The 16,500-nt window shown below is 38.4% G+C and overlaps 3 protein-coding genes across 3 annotated transcripts in view; 2 read left to right on the forward strand and 1 right to left on the reverse strand.

Moving 5' to 3' along the window:
• LOC106721417 (protein singed) overlaps positions 1 to 5,654 on the reverse strand; it is a 29,581-nt gene extending 23,927 nt beyond the window's left edge. Inside the window, exon 1 of the mRNA XM_014516344.2 lies at positions 5,388 to 5,654. The gene's annotated coding sequence lies outside the window, so the exon portion shown is untranslated. The remainder of the gene's footprint in view (positions 1 to 5,387) is intronic.
• Positions 5,655 to 11,018: 5,364 nt separating this feature from the next.
• LOC106721401 (peptidyl-tRNA hydrolase ICT1, mitochondrial) lies at positions 11,019 to 12,915 on the forward strand. The gene is made up of 5 exons (XM_014516326.2): positions 11,019 to 11,298; positions 11,460 to 11,561; positions 11,698 to 11,781; positions 11,869 to 12,038; positions 12,430 to 12,915. Exons 1-5 carry the CDS (start codon positions 11,143 to 11,145, stop codon positions 12,521 to 12,523), a joined length of 606 nt encoding a protein of 201 aa, XP_014371812.2. The 5' UTR covers positions 11,019 to 11,142; the 3' UTR covers positions 12,524 to 12,915.
• Positions 12,916 to 13,842: 927 nt separating this feature from the next.
• LOC106721374 (clusterin-associated protein 1 homolog) lies at positions 13,843 to 16,500 on the forward strand. Its single transcript, XM_014516296.2, has 11 exons — positions 13,843 to 13,893; positions 14,155 to 14,351; positions 14,568 to 14,738; positions 14,825 to 14,920; positions 14,999 to 15,216; positions 15,320 to 15,452; positions 15,533 to 15,617; positions 15,710 to 15,805; positions 15,905 to 16,054; positions 16,167 to 16,283; positions 16,367 to 16,500. Exons 1-11 carry the CDS (start codon positions 13,872 to 13,874, stop codon positions 16,498 to 16,500), a joined length of 1,419 nt encoding a protein of 472 aa, XP_014371782.2. The 5' UTR covers positions 13,843 to 13,871.

The raw sequence follows: 16,500 nt of genomic DNA on the forward strand, positions 1-16,500 counted from the left end.
AAAAACATGTAATTAGTATGATGCAAGCATTTCAATTTAATATTCCAGAAGTTTATAAACGATGTAACTATAACTTTAAGTTAATAAACGTTCGAATATTCTGTCCAACAATCTTGATCGGCGAGTTCTAGTTCATCCACAAAAAAGAGAAGGACATGTAAGGACTAACTTGTTGACTATATTACACAATGGTTGTAAGCGGCAGAAGTAGCGAGGAAACCCTGCTCTTCAATAACACATATTATATTTAAAAAACATATTAATGTAATTATTTACTTTAACGTGAAGAGTATGTCTATTGTATCGTAACTTGTATGAGTCATTGGAGGAGAAAGGACAGCGTTGCTTCATGATAAAGCTGTTCAAATATTTCTTATTCTTATGTCCTAAATGTTTTAAGACATTTTGATCTTTATGTTAGTAGGATAGTATTTATAATTGTGTGGCAAGTTCGTAGATTGTCACTGAATCCTTTCGACTCAATTCATTGTTATCATTTTCTTTTAATAATAGTTTCGGTTTCTTATTATTAGTGTAATAATTAATGAGTCATAAATGTACGTTGACTATTATTAAATAACAATTACTTTTACAATTTAATTAGGGAATTAACTGTCTATGGTATCTATATTTCCAACACACACAATTTCGATATAAATTTAAATCTTCTACTAGACAAGACAAAATCTGAGAGCATGAGGTATTTATACAAAACAACTGGTTTAACTGGTTGGTAGGATTATCCGCTAGTTTGACCGCAAGACATAAGACGTGGCTTATCTGGGATGCAGATCGCTGCAGCGCACTCGCACTGCCTGCCTTGACAATGGACGGATGTCCACTGTGTTGACATTCGCATGCTACAGCCGGCCGCCGCCATCGCCGCTGTGTATGGCCCGACTGACGTACGAAGCATACGGAATTTTAACATGCTGTCAATACAAATGTTTCGTGTTTTTTTTAAACGAGTTCTTGTTTTGCCTCGATATAGTTTAATATACTTTATGATAAGAAAAACATTCACAATGAAAATATTAGAGTTTTTGTGGTCGAGCACTTTCCCGATATTGTTATAAGCGAATATATTTTCGCGGTAATCGTGACGATAAGTTATCTGTGGACACATCTGTCACTTGATATGTCAATCAAATGCCTGACCGACGATAACCCTGCCTGACTGACTGCCTGCCTGACTGCAGGTTGGGAAAACTTGTATGTAATTTTATTATTCTAGACATTTCTTTTGTGTTTATGACACAAATTACAAGTTAATATAAATAGGACGAAGCACAACCTCTATAATATTTTTTTTATCTCAGCCTTACAAACTATAATATTGAGTGTTTATAATGTAACCCAATTGTTGTAAGGAAACAGAAAAAAATCCCTAACTTATCTTACTAACATTATAAATGCGAAAGTTTAGATGGATGTTTGGTATTACGTATCTCCAGAACGGCTCAACGGATCTTGATGAGTCATAGATGTAGAACATAGTCTGGAATTACAAATGGGTTATCAATTTTTTTATAATTCTGTGCGGTCGGTGTCGCTGACGACCGCTAGTAAGACAATAAAGAAAGCAATTAGAAACCGGAAAAAATAATGCAGCTTAATTAATAATTCTCATCTGGGCAACTGTGATGGCGGCGGTGCGTTCAGAAACCACGTTCCGGTGAGCGCGCGCCAATTAAACCGCATTTTATTGCTGTAGCGATATGAATTAACGTGAACAACTAAATCTCGTTTAAAAAGATACGATCGTGTACGAAGAACAGATGTTGGCATGCAACCGATTTTGGAAAGTATAACGAGGAAGTTTCCGAACACATTCTTGTAATTTTACACCACACGCACCTTCATATTTCATTTATAATATTTGTCAATATTTTGTTCAGAAACTTAACACAATAAATTAATAATAGGTACAGAAAAATCGTTGAATACAAAAAAAACTTGATCATGTAAAAGCAGGTGCAGAATATAAAATGTATCTAAGTCCTCATTTTAAAAAATAGCAACCATAATATAAAGACAGGATGATATGTGATCCAAATGGTTCGTGTGGTTCTAACAGCCCGTCATAGTGCGTGACTAGGCGGAGAGGAGTTGCCTTGCAATCGATACTGAAGCAGAGATCGTTATTTTGCGTCGAGACGATTTAAGCTGCGATTCCACTGATGCCGATACCAAGTTAAAAGTATAACAAAACAAAATATTGTTTAATCACTAATTAGAAGTAGTATTTAAAAACAACGATACAAAACAGATACTTTAAGTAATAACAAGACTTTATTTGGTGCACTATATTATTAATTATACGCGAATATAATAAATAAGTCAGTCTGTCAAGAGTTCACTAATGTATAAAGCACATTTATAAAAAATAACAGACTAATTGACAGAGATCACTCCTGAAAGCTCTAAAAATTCGAAAGCACTTTCTTAATAATTTTTGACCACAAAAACGGAATAAAACAAAAGAATTCTTTTTTATTGCGAACTAGCTTTTACCCACGACTCCGTCCGCGCGGAATTAAAAATAGAAAACGGGGTAAAAATTATCCTATGTCCTTTTCCTGGTTCTAAGCTACCTGCCCACCAATTTTCAGTCATTCGATTCAGCCCTTCTTGAGTTATAAATAGTGTAACTAACACGACTTTCTTTTATATATATAGATTGTGGTATTTAAAAGCCAATAGTTCGTTGCATTAGACTGCACTGCACACAAAAAAGTAAAGTGATTCCATGTAGGGATAAATAAAATTCGTTCGTCGTTGGTTTGGGTGTTCGCTCGCGTCTGGCTTCGCCCTTGAAATCGATAAGGGCCGGGACGCAGGAATTGCGTCGTCCTCGCTGCACACACTGATCAATGCGAATGCGACGCGACTTGCAGACTATTTATATCCAAAGCTTTCGTATTACTTATCTGTGCATATTTTTTACGAGACTGACTCATCGTAATGTTCTTCGTATGTATGTGTTTTTGTATGAATGTCAATTCCACCGTGGCTTCCTCTAGCCTCCTAGATTTTCCAATTTTGACAACTGACCATTCAGTTCGTAGGTATCCTTACCATCAGTATCATAGGGAAATAGTTGGTCAGATTTCTTTGGTTTACATATAAAAAAGTATTTTTATTCCACAGAACATTATTGGTTATGTTATGACACGAGGATGTAATCTAATATAAATATAACTATTTGCTTCCGTCCTCGGTCGCGGTCCAGAAGTCTGGAATGTTGACATTTGCGCGGCAGAGATATGCGGGGCTTGGCCTACATATACCATACTAATGGAGAACTCATTTGGTACTATTTAAGATGGGAGGTAAAGGTAGGATATCTCGTATTATATTTCTACCATACTATGCCTATCGATGTTTAGACAAGAAAAACTCTTCTTCTATTACCTCTCTAGTTTAGTATTAACATAATGCAAGTTTTTGGGAAAGATGTTAAAAGATTACTAGGGTCGAATTTCTGTGTAATTCGTGTCTAGTGTGTAGAGTGCTCATTGCCGTGTCAATTATTTAAACACCGCTTTCCAACTCCGGTCCAATTCAACATAAACCTACAAAAAACGGAAGTTGAACATAAACATAAGAAACCCTTGTTTCTCGCAGCCTGTTGTTTACAGTGCTGACATGACTGTCTAAACACAACACAATACTAGAGTGGGTGACTTGGAAACTTAACAGATTCAAAAAACCACAAATATATCTTTACAAAATCAAACCAAACCATGGTATTTACTTCGATCTTTAGCCTAAGCTAAAGTCGGTAGAGAGTTTCAAATCAACTAAATTTATCTAATCTTAAAGAGTTTTTGGTTACATAATCTCTGTGCTATGTCACCGAAAGACCATTGTCGCTATATGCATCGTATATTCTTTGATCTTCGTTTTTTAGCAATCAAGATAAATTATTCAAAAAACGTGTTTCAGTTTCAGTGTCATTACTCTTTCTATACCTTCTATGCGAATTGAATACTATTAGATTATTATCTAAGTGGATAATAAATAATGGTAAAATTGCTGTGTAACGTAAAATGATGCTGTATGGCCGTTACTTCGGCCTCGATATTATTGTCGCCGTCACGCACGCCGAGCTGAACCTCACGAACATCTTCGGAAACGTGATTTAATTCGGTGACACTATCATTTCCTCAGAAGGTAATAATTATTTATCACGTCAACAGAAATCGCTTATTACTTCAATTATATTTCAGCAATGACGTGGTCTTAATTGTACGACATTTACAGATGATTTCCGAGTCCAAAATATCTGTATAAAACATATCTTCATTCCTGTCTTGACAAAACAGAGTTAACTAAATGTTTTAAAAGGATTTTGGTCTCAGAAACCGACGGTTACAACCCATTGTTTTGATATAACATTCGTTTTTATGTTCAAATTATTGGTTTAGGATATGATAAACATTAAATATATGTCTTCAAGACAACTGCAATAAAATTGTAATATTCACGAATTGAATTAGGGTTCACAGACTTCCGTTGCTATTGTTACTTATTTACTCATTCATTATCTAGTTTTGAAGTTAACCATCACTTCAATACAAAATAAACAGCGTCCATTTCATTAAAAGTTCAAGTAGTTTTCGGAGTTTTTTTTGTTTTGTGATTTTTACGACAACGGCGACGACACAACGACCTTCGACAGGTTATTTGGAAAAAAATTACTTCACAAGTGTCGATTTTTATCATTGTCCTTTCTTTATCTTCATATTTCTATCTACCCCATTTAATAACGATGGTAGAAATTCATTATGAAATTATTAATCCCACAACTTCAAATGCGAACTTGTTGACAACAATATGGCGGATCTGAATCTGCAATCGAAGCTTCCCAAACGATTTCTTTACTGTATTACAGAAGATTGTGCTTTATCCTACCTGTATGCTAAATAGAAACATAGCATAAAGCAGCTTCGGAATAGTTCTGCATTGTAAACAAAAACTACCAAACTTAATATCCCTTCTCAGATTTGTAAACCTTAAGCCCTAGGTTAATAATACAATGTCATGAACACTTAGGTCGCTCGTAAAATATGTAAGTAAACCAAAACTTTAGATAAAAATATTAAGGATTAGAATAATGTTTAAAATTAAAACAACACGGCGATAGTTTAGTGTGGATAACTAAGTGAGCGACGGGCTAGGGCTGGGAGAGGGTGCGAGGCAAGGCGAAGCGAGGGTGTAGTACGCAGTTATAGGAGTGTGGCACAGAGCCGACGGGACGGGACGGGAGCTGGGAACCGGGGACAATCGATTCGGCGAGCGCTCCCCTGCCACCACCCGCCTGCCTCACTGCACTGCACGCACTCTCGCTCTTGCCAAAACACGGCCATACATAAAAAACTTACCTCTGCACTTCGCCTATCACAAACCAAAGAAATGGAGTCGCGGAGATCGCGAAATTACACTGATGCACTCCGAATATAGTCCCGACTATTTAAAATATTGTCACAATGATAGGTTGATTTACACTGATACGTTAAAATCTTACAAAAAACTAAGATTTAAAAAGACCGGCTGTATTAAGCCTGTGCCTTTACTAAAACGCTACAGTGACGCTACCCCCACGACTGTTCGCGGCGGACTGACCGAAATGAAGATGGCGACGACTGTGCGCCTGCTCGAGGCGAATGAAGGCAGCCGCAGACGACCCGTTATTATTTGGACCAATGGCGTCGCCCCGTGTTCACCACCCGCCAATGACGAGGTATGAAGTTGCTAAGTTATTTTTCCCCGTGAAAGTTCAAAACAAGTTCATCTTCACTTGTGATTTATGTTGTGTGATAAAATTTGAATTCAAGCACCGAGTAACTTAATTAAGCAATTAACAGTTACTATAGGTCAATACTCCGTCAGTGATGCTTTACAATTTAACGCTATGACATTGCTATTTGCGCAAACTTAGCTTTATTTTACCTAAACCTATATATTAAGCAGTTTCTATAATGTACTTGTAATAGATATATTTTACACTAATACCACTACTAAATTCTTGCATGCATAATTATCACTTTAAATGCAACTTTGTCCGTAGCGATGTTTTTCTACGTTTCTGTACTTCTAAGGGCTGTACATACTTTTTTCGACCTCGGAACTAAGCTCATTAGTTTTCTTGCTAGTTGTTTAGTAGTTAAAATAAAAAAAAAATCTTCATAGCACAAAGGTATACATATAAAATAAAAAAAATCATATCTACTTATGGCCACTAAATATCATTTGGTTCTCTTTCTTATTATAGCGAAGCATTCGACATAGCATTATTCATATATTATAGCATTAGTCATATTATTATAATCGAAGTAATTTAATGCGGATAAACAAATAAAAGACGAGCTTTTGTCAACCCTGTGACGATGTAAGTATAGTTAAATAGCATGGAATCCAGGGTAATCTAATGAACAGTTAACTGTGGTAAGAAGAACGTACCGAGTTATCTGCATTTAACTGGCAACATTCGAGTTAAGTATCTATGTAGAACCTAGAATACTAGAATACAATCTTTGGTGTTGCCACATAATTTAAGACAGGTATTTCGGTACTTTTAGTATGTTGTAAGGATGAATGAAAGAGTGCATGAAAAAATTTACATATTTATTTACGATCAGATTATTTTTTTTAATATATTCCTGGTAATTTAAATATATAAGAGAAATTTCTACTGAGTGATGGTAAAACTTGGTAAAACTAATTTATGTTTCAAATAACAAATTTCACTAATTAGAATGCGTCAGATGGAAATCGTAACAATCTAGATAGTGAGATGGAGTTAATAGACGCACTCTGCGGTTAGAAATCAAGTAAACATGAGCTGCAATAAACATTAGTATGAATATATTTATATTAATTGTAATTAACTTGAAAGCATCTAGCTCCACATAACGCTATTCAACAGTTTTACAAGGGATTATCTGTGACAATCGCCATCGTATCGTCATCGATTAAATTTTCATTAAAACTTAGGTATGCTGCAACCCTATCGGGCGTAAAGTGTACCAAAATCTCGTACTATTTTTGACAAAATTGAGGATAACGAAGGTGATTGTCACAAATAATCGTGCTAGGCCCACTGTAATTTGAAAATATTTATTACCAATCCAACTGATTTAAGATATGTTTCTTCTTTTATTTTATAAAAAAAAATGTTTTAGAACTAGCTTTCGCCCGTGACTCCTGTAGCTTGTGTGTTCTTCCAGACTATGCTCTACATCTATGCCAATTTCATCAAGATCTGTTGAGCCAATCCGGAGATACCTTCAAACAAACATCCATCCATCTAAACATTCGCATTTATAATATTAGGAAGATGTAAAACAAATGAAATTCGATAATCGTAGGTCTGTTTGTTCTTCTTCAAGTTGACATAGTTAAGTTAATGATTGTTTTGCTTGACAAACTTCTAAATCTGACATATAGGTAGGTATTAAACCCATTCACAAAATCAAGATCTATGCAGTTCAAAGTAAAGTGGTAGTTAAAAAGAGCGTGAAAACGCGAGAGCTGCGAATTTTGTTACGAGCTATTTAATTTTATCGTCATCGCTTTAAGTTTTCACTTAGAAATGTGTTAAGTTAGCGGTCCAGCTCTCTCCATGTTCAAAACGCAAATTTTATTGGAAGCATTAAAAGCCGTACCATTGTTATATGTACTTACAACGGTTTTCTAAACTCATTATTTTTATTTAGATATATGTAAAACAATGCACAAAAACACTAAGATATTAAAATAAATTACGGAACTACTTACCACGGGTTTTTGATATCAAAGTCTACGTTTAAAACATATTGCTATCTCTATTTTGTCAAAGTTAATGACAGGGATGACGATATGTTTATTCAGAGATTTCAGTCTCAGAAACCAACGGTTACAGATGTACATATTTTCAAGATTTGATACTTGACATCAAACCGTAGTTGCATAAATAAGTTTTCATATCGTACAATCATAACGGGATATAAATACAGAGAAAGTAATTTCATACAACATATTCTACAAAATAGCTACACTTTATAAAAGAACTAGCTATTGCTCGCGAATCCGTCCGCGTGGATTCAAAATAATAACTTAATTAGTAGCCTATGTGTTCTTCTAGGCTATGCTGACAATGCCAAATTTCATCGACATCCGTTGAGCCGTTTTGCGGATCCAACAAATATCCATCCATCCAATCATCTAAACATTCGTATTTATAATATTAGTAAGATTGTCCAAACGCACAAAGATACAAACTTGAGTTTAGTTTAATGAGTTGTGTTTGTTGCGTAGGTGTTTTATGGGGAATATATCTTGTAACCAAGTAGCGCTTTAAGCATACTTCAACATTCATGGGAATGATTTACAAATCAGAATTGTAATAATTTGCAAGATATCACTTCTTTACTTGTTTTAATGATAATCTTCAATGAGAGAAGATTACTGTGATCCAGTTAAAATACGTGAAGCGCTTAGGCAAGGTTCGTTAATTCTCACGGAATTCGGAAAGCGGCGCGGCGCGGCGGATGAACATTATCATAATTGATGAAAGCTGTGCGCACGCGCCGGCCCGCCGCGTCTGCAATCGCTGCTGCACAGTATAACATCAAATATAGATTAATTAACACACTTTAAAACAAGTTATTCAACAATTAAATTTTATAAAACAAAGAATAAAATAGCATTTTAAAAACGGCTCGAAAAATGACATACTCCAGATTTGATTGTAAGAAAGACAAGAGGTAGTACAGATAGGGATTTGAAATGAATCTGAGTACACAAAGATAAAGTATTGACATGGCATATTGTGACCGAGCGACCCACATATCATGCGCCAATGCACACGGCTTGACATTGTGTCGTAACTCAGCAACAATCAGATTGGGTCACGCAGCATTTGTACCTCAATTATTCAGTACAGTACAAACAAAGTACTTATTAATGATGATTGAAGTTACAGTGAAGACTTGATAGATGAGACTCGATTTCAAGTCATCGCAGCGACTAGTCGGTGAAGTTCACATGAAAGTAAAGTGACAAAACTGATATTACGTGTCTAAGCTTTTCCACTCATTACCTGGGGCTTCTAGGAGTACAAACAAACAAAGATTTTTTTTATATCAATAGGTGACAAACGAGCAAACGGCCACCTGAATTCGCCTAAATAGTGTAACGACAGTTGCCCATAGACTTCCGCAAATACAGATGCGTTGCCTACCTTTAATCAACGGAGAAGAAGAGACACAGAAAGAAGATATTTCCCTTCCTATGCGTCCCCTTTTCCGCCAAATCCATTTTCCCTTCCCACCCTTTTGTTATTAGAAGAGCACTAAAATTAGAAACGCGGAATTACTTCCACTTGACGCCTGTCTTCTATGTGGTCGTGGTATTTCACCGGTCAACCCGGCCAATACGTGCACCCAACAAATATTATTGTTGCGGGATCTACCACTGTTAAATACAAACTTAGCACGATTGCGACGAGAATGCAATAAACAGTACAGCTTATAAAAGTAACTAAAGTAGCATCAGTAGCGACCTTAAATTATACGCGGAGAAAATCTCAATACGACCATAACATAGTGCGTATACTGTCGAATGAATATCAAATGCATTCTTTATGGGTCTAGATAATGAATAAAGATTGATTGGAGCAACTATTGTCGGCCGACATGGCGGCTGGGCGGCGGGAATGCGCGGCGGGAATGCGCGGCGTGTGATACCGCGTGCGAAACTGTCACGCGGTATCACCCGCTTCGCTGTCAACATATCACACTGTCTAGGAAATTATACTGATTTGTGACAATTACGCGCACAGTTATTTCATGCTTGTGATTTTTACGTTAATATTTGATGTCTAGTACAATGTAACGTCAAAGTAAATGTAGAGTCAACAACAACATCTAGGTATTGCAGAAATTTGCCGGTTCGACTGGTGAAATATCACACAGAAGACAGACGTGTATTTCTAGTGGTACCACTTTCACGTTTTGTTTGACGAGCGTGCGAGCCGGAGGCCTAATTTTATTCTTCATTCCCTTCCGACCCTATCCTTGTAAGGAAGGGATGGGAAGGAAAGGATTTAGCGGAGGAGGGGACGAATAGAAAAGGAAAATATCCTCTTTCGGTGCATTCCCGCTTCTGTCGGATAGAGGTAGGCAACGCACATTATTTGGAATACTTTTGGTAATCTTCAATAGCTTAAAACCTGTACATATTCTGTACAAATGAAGTACCAGTATTCCAAAGTATTCTGGTTTTGTTAATGTTAAAAATTGTTTGTTACCTGAACGTAATTTTAAAACAACTGAATAAACCATCAAATGTGAAATAATTAATTTCTAAAAAGTCTAGTAGAAACGCGAGAGGGCGTCAGTGAGCGGAACGGGATCCTAATTAAATTATCTGGAGCGTGAATTGTGCGCGCATTTATGTTTTTTTCTTTTTAAAAGTTTTAAAATGGTTATTTTATTAGATAAGAAATAGTAGACATAATACTGTACATGCAACGGTGATTGACATTAAATAACTTGAAACCAGGAAAACATATAACATTTCTGTTTATATATTATTGTACTCTTTGCTTGAAACATAATACTATTCCAATTTACAATAGTTTAAATAAAACCGAAGCAATTAATCTTCCTTTTATTTCAGTATAAATATCCAAACCGTAAAAAATCACACTGAAAAGATTTGATTATTTCTATTCACTCGTGTTTATGATTATTATTCTTGTTCAGTATGACAATATAAAACATGACCAGGCAAATAAGAAACCTAACCATGCCGGGCAATGGCGAGTGGCAAAACCTATGGAACTAACTTAATGCAATGACAGAAATTCTTTGCACTAATCTTGAAAATTCATGGATTCCCGGGGGTTTTATTCAATTTCCTCCTTTTTAATAATAACTCAGCTCGACGAATTCTCGACCCATGACTGGCAGCACCAACTAATGTCATTAACGTCAAACGTCAACCAATCAATGTCAGTGTCAGTTTTGCGACTTGGATTTTGACATTTGCATTTGAGGTTATGTTTAGTAAGCATAGCGAATGGTTATTCAATTAATTATTATGCACTAAAACATACTATTTTATCACTTGGTATTCGAACAATAGTAAACAAGTATGGCCACAATGCCTTTTCGACTCACCTATCTCAGCAAAATGGCTTCAATCGCCTTTTATTCAACTTTAACAAAACGAACGATGGCATATAAAAGTGCAATTTCGTTAGAAACTTTATACCCAAATAGTTCATTAAAACTTACTACACCTTCATTTGTAAGTTATTGTTGCTATTTTATTAATTTTTTGTAAAATTGTTAAAAAAGAGACTGCCATATATTTTTTAATTATTAATGATTTGTTCAAAAAATATAATGTAAGTAGCTTTATTACGGTAACAAAAAGTGGTATACCATAGTTTTCATGAATGTTTTCAGACACCAGACCCTAAAGAGAAGTTTTCTGGTTTCATTCCAATGGAAAAGTTGGACATAACTTATAGTGCTAGCTCAGGACCAGGGGGACAAAATGTTAACAAGGTAACTTGCATTAATAGTCTTATCTTCTCAACACTTCATTTTATATCAATAGAGGTTGAATTGTAACTTTTACAGTATGACAAAATTTAAAAAGAAAATCCTAGTCATAGTTAAAGCAAAGTTTTATAATTTCCAGGTGCACACAAAAGTAGATCTCAGATTCAAATTAAATGAGGCAGATTGGTTGCATCCCGACATCAAGGAAAAGTTACTTGAATTGGTATGTAATATTGACTTCCGTTAAGAAAAACATAATTATGAAAAAATGCATTGCTTACATTCAAATAATTTTTAACTCTTTCACCAGCATGGTAAGAAACTGTCTAAGGAAGGGTACTTGATCATCCGATCAGACACAACTCGCTCCCAGCAACTGAACCTGGCAGACTGCCTGCAGAAACTGCGCAAGTTGATCCGCGATGCTGCCGTCACACAGCGTGAGCCCGCACCAGAGACACAGGAGAGGATCCGACAGAGGTGAGACACTGCTAGGTCGACACTTACCTTATGATGATCACGGATACAATAAAATATACAAAAGCAAGCTAATACAAGCTAGATAGTCTAATATTTGAAGTACTAATATTATAAAGTCAAAAGATTTGATTGCTTATTTTAAATAACTGATTTAAGAATTCTTTCACTGTCGGGATGCTTCACTTCACTTCCCTGTGTGATGTAGGCCATGTTTATGATTAGTTTTTTTTTTAAATCTGTGTGGACGAAGTCATAGGCAATTTACATAGCGGACTAGTATCTTATCATTTGAATATTGCTGTTTTCTTTTTTGATAATGATGAAGATTTTAGTATAATTTTAAGCATTGCATGTTCATATTATATATGTTGTGCTTCTCTTTATGCAACAGACATCTGAAGGCAGCTCGGCTGCGCGTGGCTCAGAAGCGAGAGGAGTCGCACCGCCGTGAGCTCAAGAGACCGCCCACTGTCGTAGACTTATGATTTTTTTATTAAATTGAGCACACACTAACCTGCACAATGTCAGCTAATTACTTCAAATGTTTACGACTGATCAATATTTTTCAGTGAGGCTTAATATTGTTGAAGATATTTCTTTCATCTAAAAGTGAACTTGAATCGGAGACTACACACTAAATGAGTTTTCTACCTTTGACACTTGTTTAGTTTTTCCTCCCAAGTTGAATTAACAACAGGCAGGCGGCTGGTTGTAAAAAATTAAACCAAAACTTTAAGGTTTATAAAACCTTGTGTGCCGACCCCACATGAGTTGGATAAGGCCAGGGAGATGGTGATGATTATATCTATTGTTTAGTTAGTTTATTTGTGGTAATAATACTGACGTTGCAGGTAATAATTCAGGAATGTCTATGGAGGAAGGAGGAGGTATTGTCATATTAAATATCCCTCAATGAACATAAGACAGATCCTGTTCAATAATATGTTGTATGCAACAATATTACATACATTTAGTACAACTTGTTCAGATTTTAGTATTTTGTATTATTTAAAAGTATGGACAAATAAAATTGTCGTATACAACATATTATTGGTGTGCTCAATTTAATTATTTTAATGTGATCAAATAACTAATCTAACCCTACTGTAGTGTGGAAGTAGATAATGTGTAATAATATAGATTTATGATACTATTTCATTGTTTTATTTCTTAGCCATATGCTGTAAAATAAATATATCAATAATGTAAAAAAATAATTTACAATGTAAACTATTGACTTTGTGTAAAACACTTGGGTTGGTGAAAGAGGCGCTGCTGTCGCCGATAGTTATGTCAAAAAATGTGTAAAACATGGACATAGATAATAAAAAAGACAAGACAGCTTTTTTTATTTTATACGGTGGCTAACGAGCAAGCGGCCACTTGAATTCCCAGAAATAGCGAAGCGACCGCTGCCCATGTACATTTGCAATTACAGATGCGTTACCTACCTTTGATCGACGGAGGAGAAGACGCACATAAATAAGATATTTCCCCTTCCTATACGCCCCCTCCTCTGTCAAATGACTTTTCCTTCCCATCATTTCCTTGTAATAAAAGGGTGGGAAGGGAACGTAGACTAAAATGAGGCCAGAACAACACAGTTGTAATACGAAAAATATATTGTGTTTCTTATTTTGACGTTGACTGTTGTGGCGCTAGTGAGCTGGCATAGTTTAGTTTGAAAACTTTATCGGTGTTTGAAATATTTGGAACATGAAATAAAATAAATGTAAAACGGAACGTTATTTGCGTTACCATAGCAATGTTTTGAAAACAAAAGTGTTTTCCTTACCACCTTACCAGTATTACGAGTTTTTTGAATTTAGCAAAATGTCTTACAGAGATATCAGGAGTAAGTATTTACTATTTAATTGCATAAAAGAAATGACACAATATGTCATACGTAATTAAGAAGTGATATAAACATAATATTAATATTTTCCCTACATAAGTTTGTCGTTTATACATTCGGCCTAACACTCAGGCTCAAATCTTTAGCTTAATTTCTTTTGTCACACACTGTTGATAATTTACAAAACATTTGCTTTGCTGTATTACTGCATATACTTTCCTACTCGCAGTACTGTTAATACCTTTTTTGTGCAATGTGTAGACTTTATCGAGGTGATGCGCGTGCTGGGATACCCGCAGGCGATTTCCATGGAGAGCTTCCGGAGTGCGAACTGGGCGCTGCTCGAGCCGTGCGTGCGCTGGCTGGCCGCGAGGCTCGACCCCGACGTCACGCTCGCCGGCAGCGGAGACACGCTGGAGGGACGCGTCGCCTTCGTTTCACACGCGCTTGAACTGTTTGTTGGTGTCTTTGTTTTATCATCAGACTACAGAACTCTACAGTCATCGTAATACTAAATAACTGCTACATGTAGACCTCTTTCTTAAAGCGCCACTTTTTTTTTAATTGAACGTTCGTTTAAAAAGGTATGACTTAATAGATTAAAAATGTGTCTCCAGCGGTGTTTAAATGTTCTTAGGTGACGTTTTTGGTAATCATAAATCTTTGAATGTCAGAACTCCCTTGGCAATGTGAAGCTGAGCGGCAAGCGCGTGTACGGTGCGGACGGGTGGGCGGTGCGCGAGCTGCTGAAGGCTGGCCGGCTGCTGCGCGACGCGCTGCGGGCGCCCCCGCCCGATGACTTGCGCCCGCACAACGCCATACTCTCCTATGACGTCACCGCTAAGGTCGCTTACATGTTTGTGTTGTATTTTATTATTTTCTTAAATGTCATGGTCGTTACAGAGAAAACAATGTCACAGAAATGTTTCAGATAAGCGAGATAAAGCGGGCGCGGTCGTTGGCGACGGAGATCACCGCGCAGGGCGCCTTCCTCTACGACCTGCTGGCTAAGGAGGCCAACAACAAAGCAAGTTATCGCCTATAGACAAGGGTGGATAGATTTTAATCAATTAGGATTTAAAAGTAAACGGCCGCCGGTTGACAGGAGCAGCGCGACGCGGCGCTGTCGCGTCCGTTGGACATGTCATCGCTGGAGGCGGGTCTGGCGCGAGGGGTGGGCGTGGTGCGCGAGCGCGTATCAGCGGCGCGTGCGCAGGCGGCCAGCGCGGCGGCCAGTGCAGCAGCGCTCGACGCCAAGCTTGCTCGCCGCCACGCCGACCTGCAACGCGCCGAGAAACGACTGCACACCGTGCAAAAGATCAAGTATTTTGATAAACAAATAAAAAAAGGGAGAACCAAAACACGCGAGACAGAGGAGTGTCGTATACCATTACACCGTCTCCAGAGTTTGTTTTGTTTGCACCAGGCCGGCGTACCAGTCGGAGTTGTCCGCGCTGGAGACGGAGATCGCGGAGCTGTGGGATCAGTACGTGGTGCGATATCGCTGCGTGGAGGCGCTCAAGCATCAACTTAGCCTGCTGGAACGCGCGCAGGCAGAGGTGAGAGAGCTCCAGGGGGCCAGGGGTTGGGGAGAGACGTTACCGTATAACCGGTGTGTTGCTCTGTGCGGTTGTCGCAGGCGGCGGAGGAGCAGCAGGCTGCCATCCTGCAGCTCATACACAAGTACGAGGCCGAGGACGTGCTCGGCAAGTTACACGACACTGGTAAAAGCCTTTTCTCTGTAATCGCTTATTTTAATCGTATCTCTGCCAATTTACTACAGAATAATGAAACTACATTTGATATTGTTTCCCAGACGAGGAGGAGTCGAGCTCGGAGAGTAAGGACAGTTCGATACACCAGCCGCGTCCCGCCGCGCGGCCCCGCACTCGCCTGCGCATCAATACCGCCGGTACGTACTCTTTACCATGTCACAGGAAGAATTCTCGTAATTTGACTATCGTCTCTGCCAATTTGTACTTAAATCTGTTCATGTTTAACATTATGTCAGGCACTAGGCTGGGGTCAGCGCGGCGGGCGTTCGGGGCTATGGGCGCTATGGGCGCTATGGGCGCGCGCGACTCGCTGGACGACGTGCGCGACGAGGACGACTCGCGCTCCGCCTCGCCCTCGCACTCCGACTCCGACATGCAGCTCTTTGGTACGCCGTCACCTACATTGAACTCTTGTTTTCTTGTTAATGATTTCTTTACATACTATTGTAGAATAAATGATCACGGGTCGTATGACTAATACATGTCGTGTGTGAGCAGGGTCAGGGGGCGCGGCGGGGGAGGGACGCGAGACGCGCGAGGGCGTGTCCCGCTGGAGGCCCCGCCCCGCCACGCGCACTCTGGCCGCCGCCGACGACTTCGCCGACCTCATCGACGGTCAGTTGTAGAATTTATTAGAGACTTATACTAGATTATCGTGCGTAAGATGAACTGATGTACGTATGTATGTGTGGGCGCAGACGAGGAGGTGTCGGGGGCGGAAGCGGGGGCGGGGGCGGGGGCTGTAGACGTGGCAGGTGGTGCTGGTGGCCGCTCCAGCTCCTCCGACAGCGAGCTGCGCCGCGCAGACCAGCTCAGCGACGACGAGTTCTAG

This window comes from Papilio machaon, chromosome 10 (genome assembly GCF_912999745.1).
Source record: "Papilio machaon chromosome 10, ilPapMach1.1, whole genome shotgun sequence".
Classification (NCBI taxonomy): domain Eukaryota; kingdom Metazoa; phylum Arthropoda; class Insecta; order Lepidoptera; family Papilionidae; genus Papilio; species Papilio machaon.

Excerpts from the sequence above, each read along its gene's own strand:
- LOC106721401 (XM_014516326.2), top strand. The coding sequence starts at position 11,143 with ATGGCCACAATGCCTTTTCGACTCACCTATCTCAGCAAAATGGCTTCA. Across the intron at positions 11,782-11,868 it reads AGGAAAAGTTACTTGAATTG|CATGGTAAGAAACTGTCTAA; the intron begins GTATGTAATATT and ends CTCTTTCACCAG. Across the intron at positions 12,039-12,429 it reads CAGGAGAGGATCCGACAGAG|ACATCTGAAGGCAGCTCGGC; the intron begins GTGAGACACTGC and ends TTTATGCAACAG.
- LOC106721374 (XM_014516296.2), top strand. The coding sequence starts at position 13,872 with ATGTCTTACAGAGATATCAGGA. Across the intron at positions 14,739-14,824 it reads CCTATGACGTCACCGCTAAG|ATAAGCGAGATAAAGCGGGC; the intron begins GTCGCTTACATG and ends GAAATGTTTCAG. Across the intron at positions 15,618-15,709 it reads CGGCAAGTTACACGACACTG|ACGAGGAGGAGTCGAGCTCG; the intron begins GTAAAAGCCTTT and ends ATTGTTTCCCAG.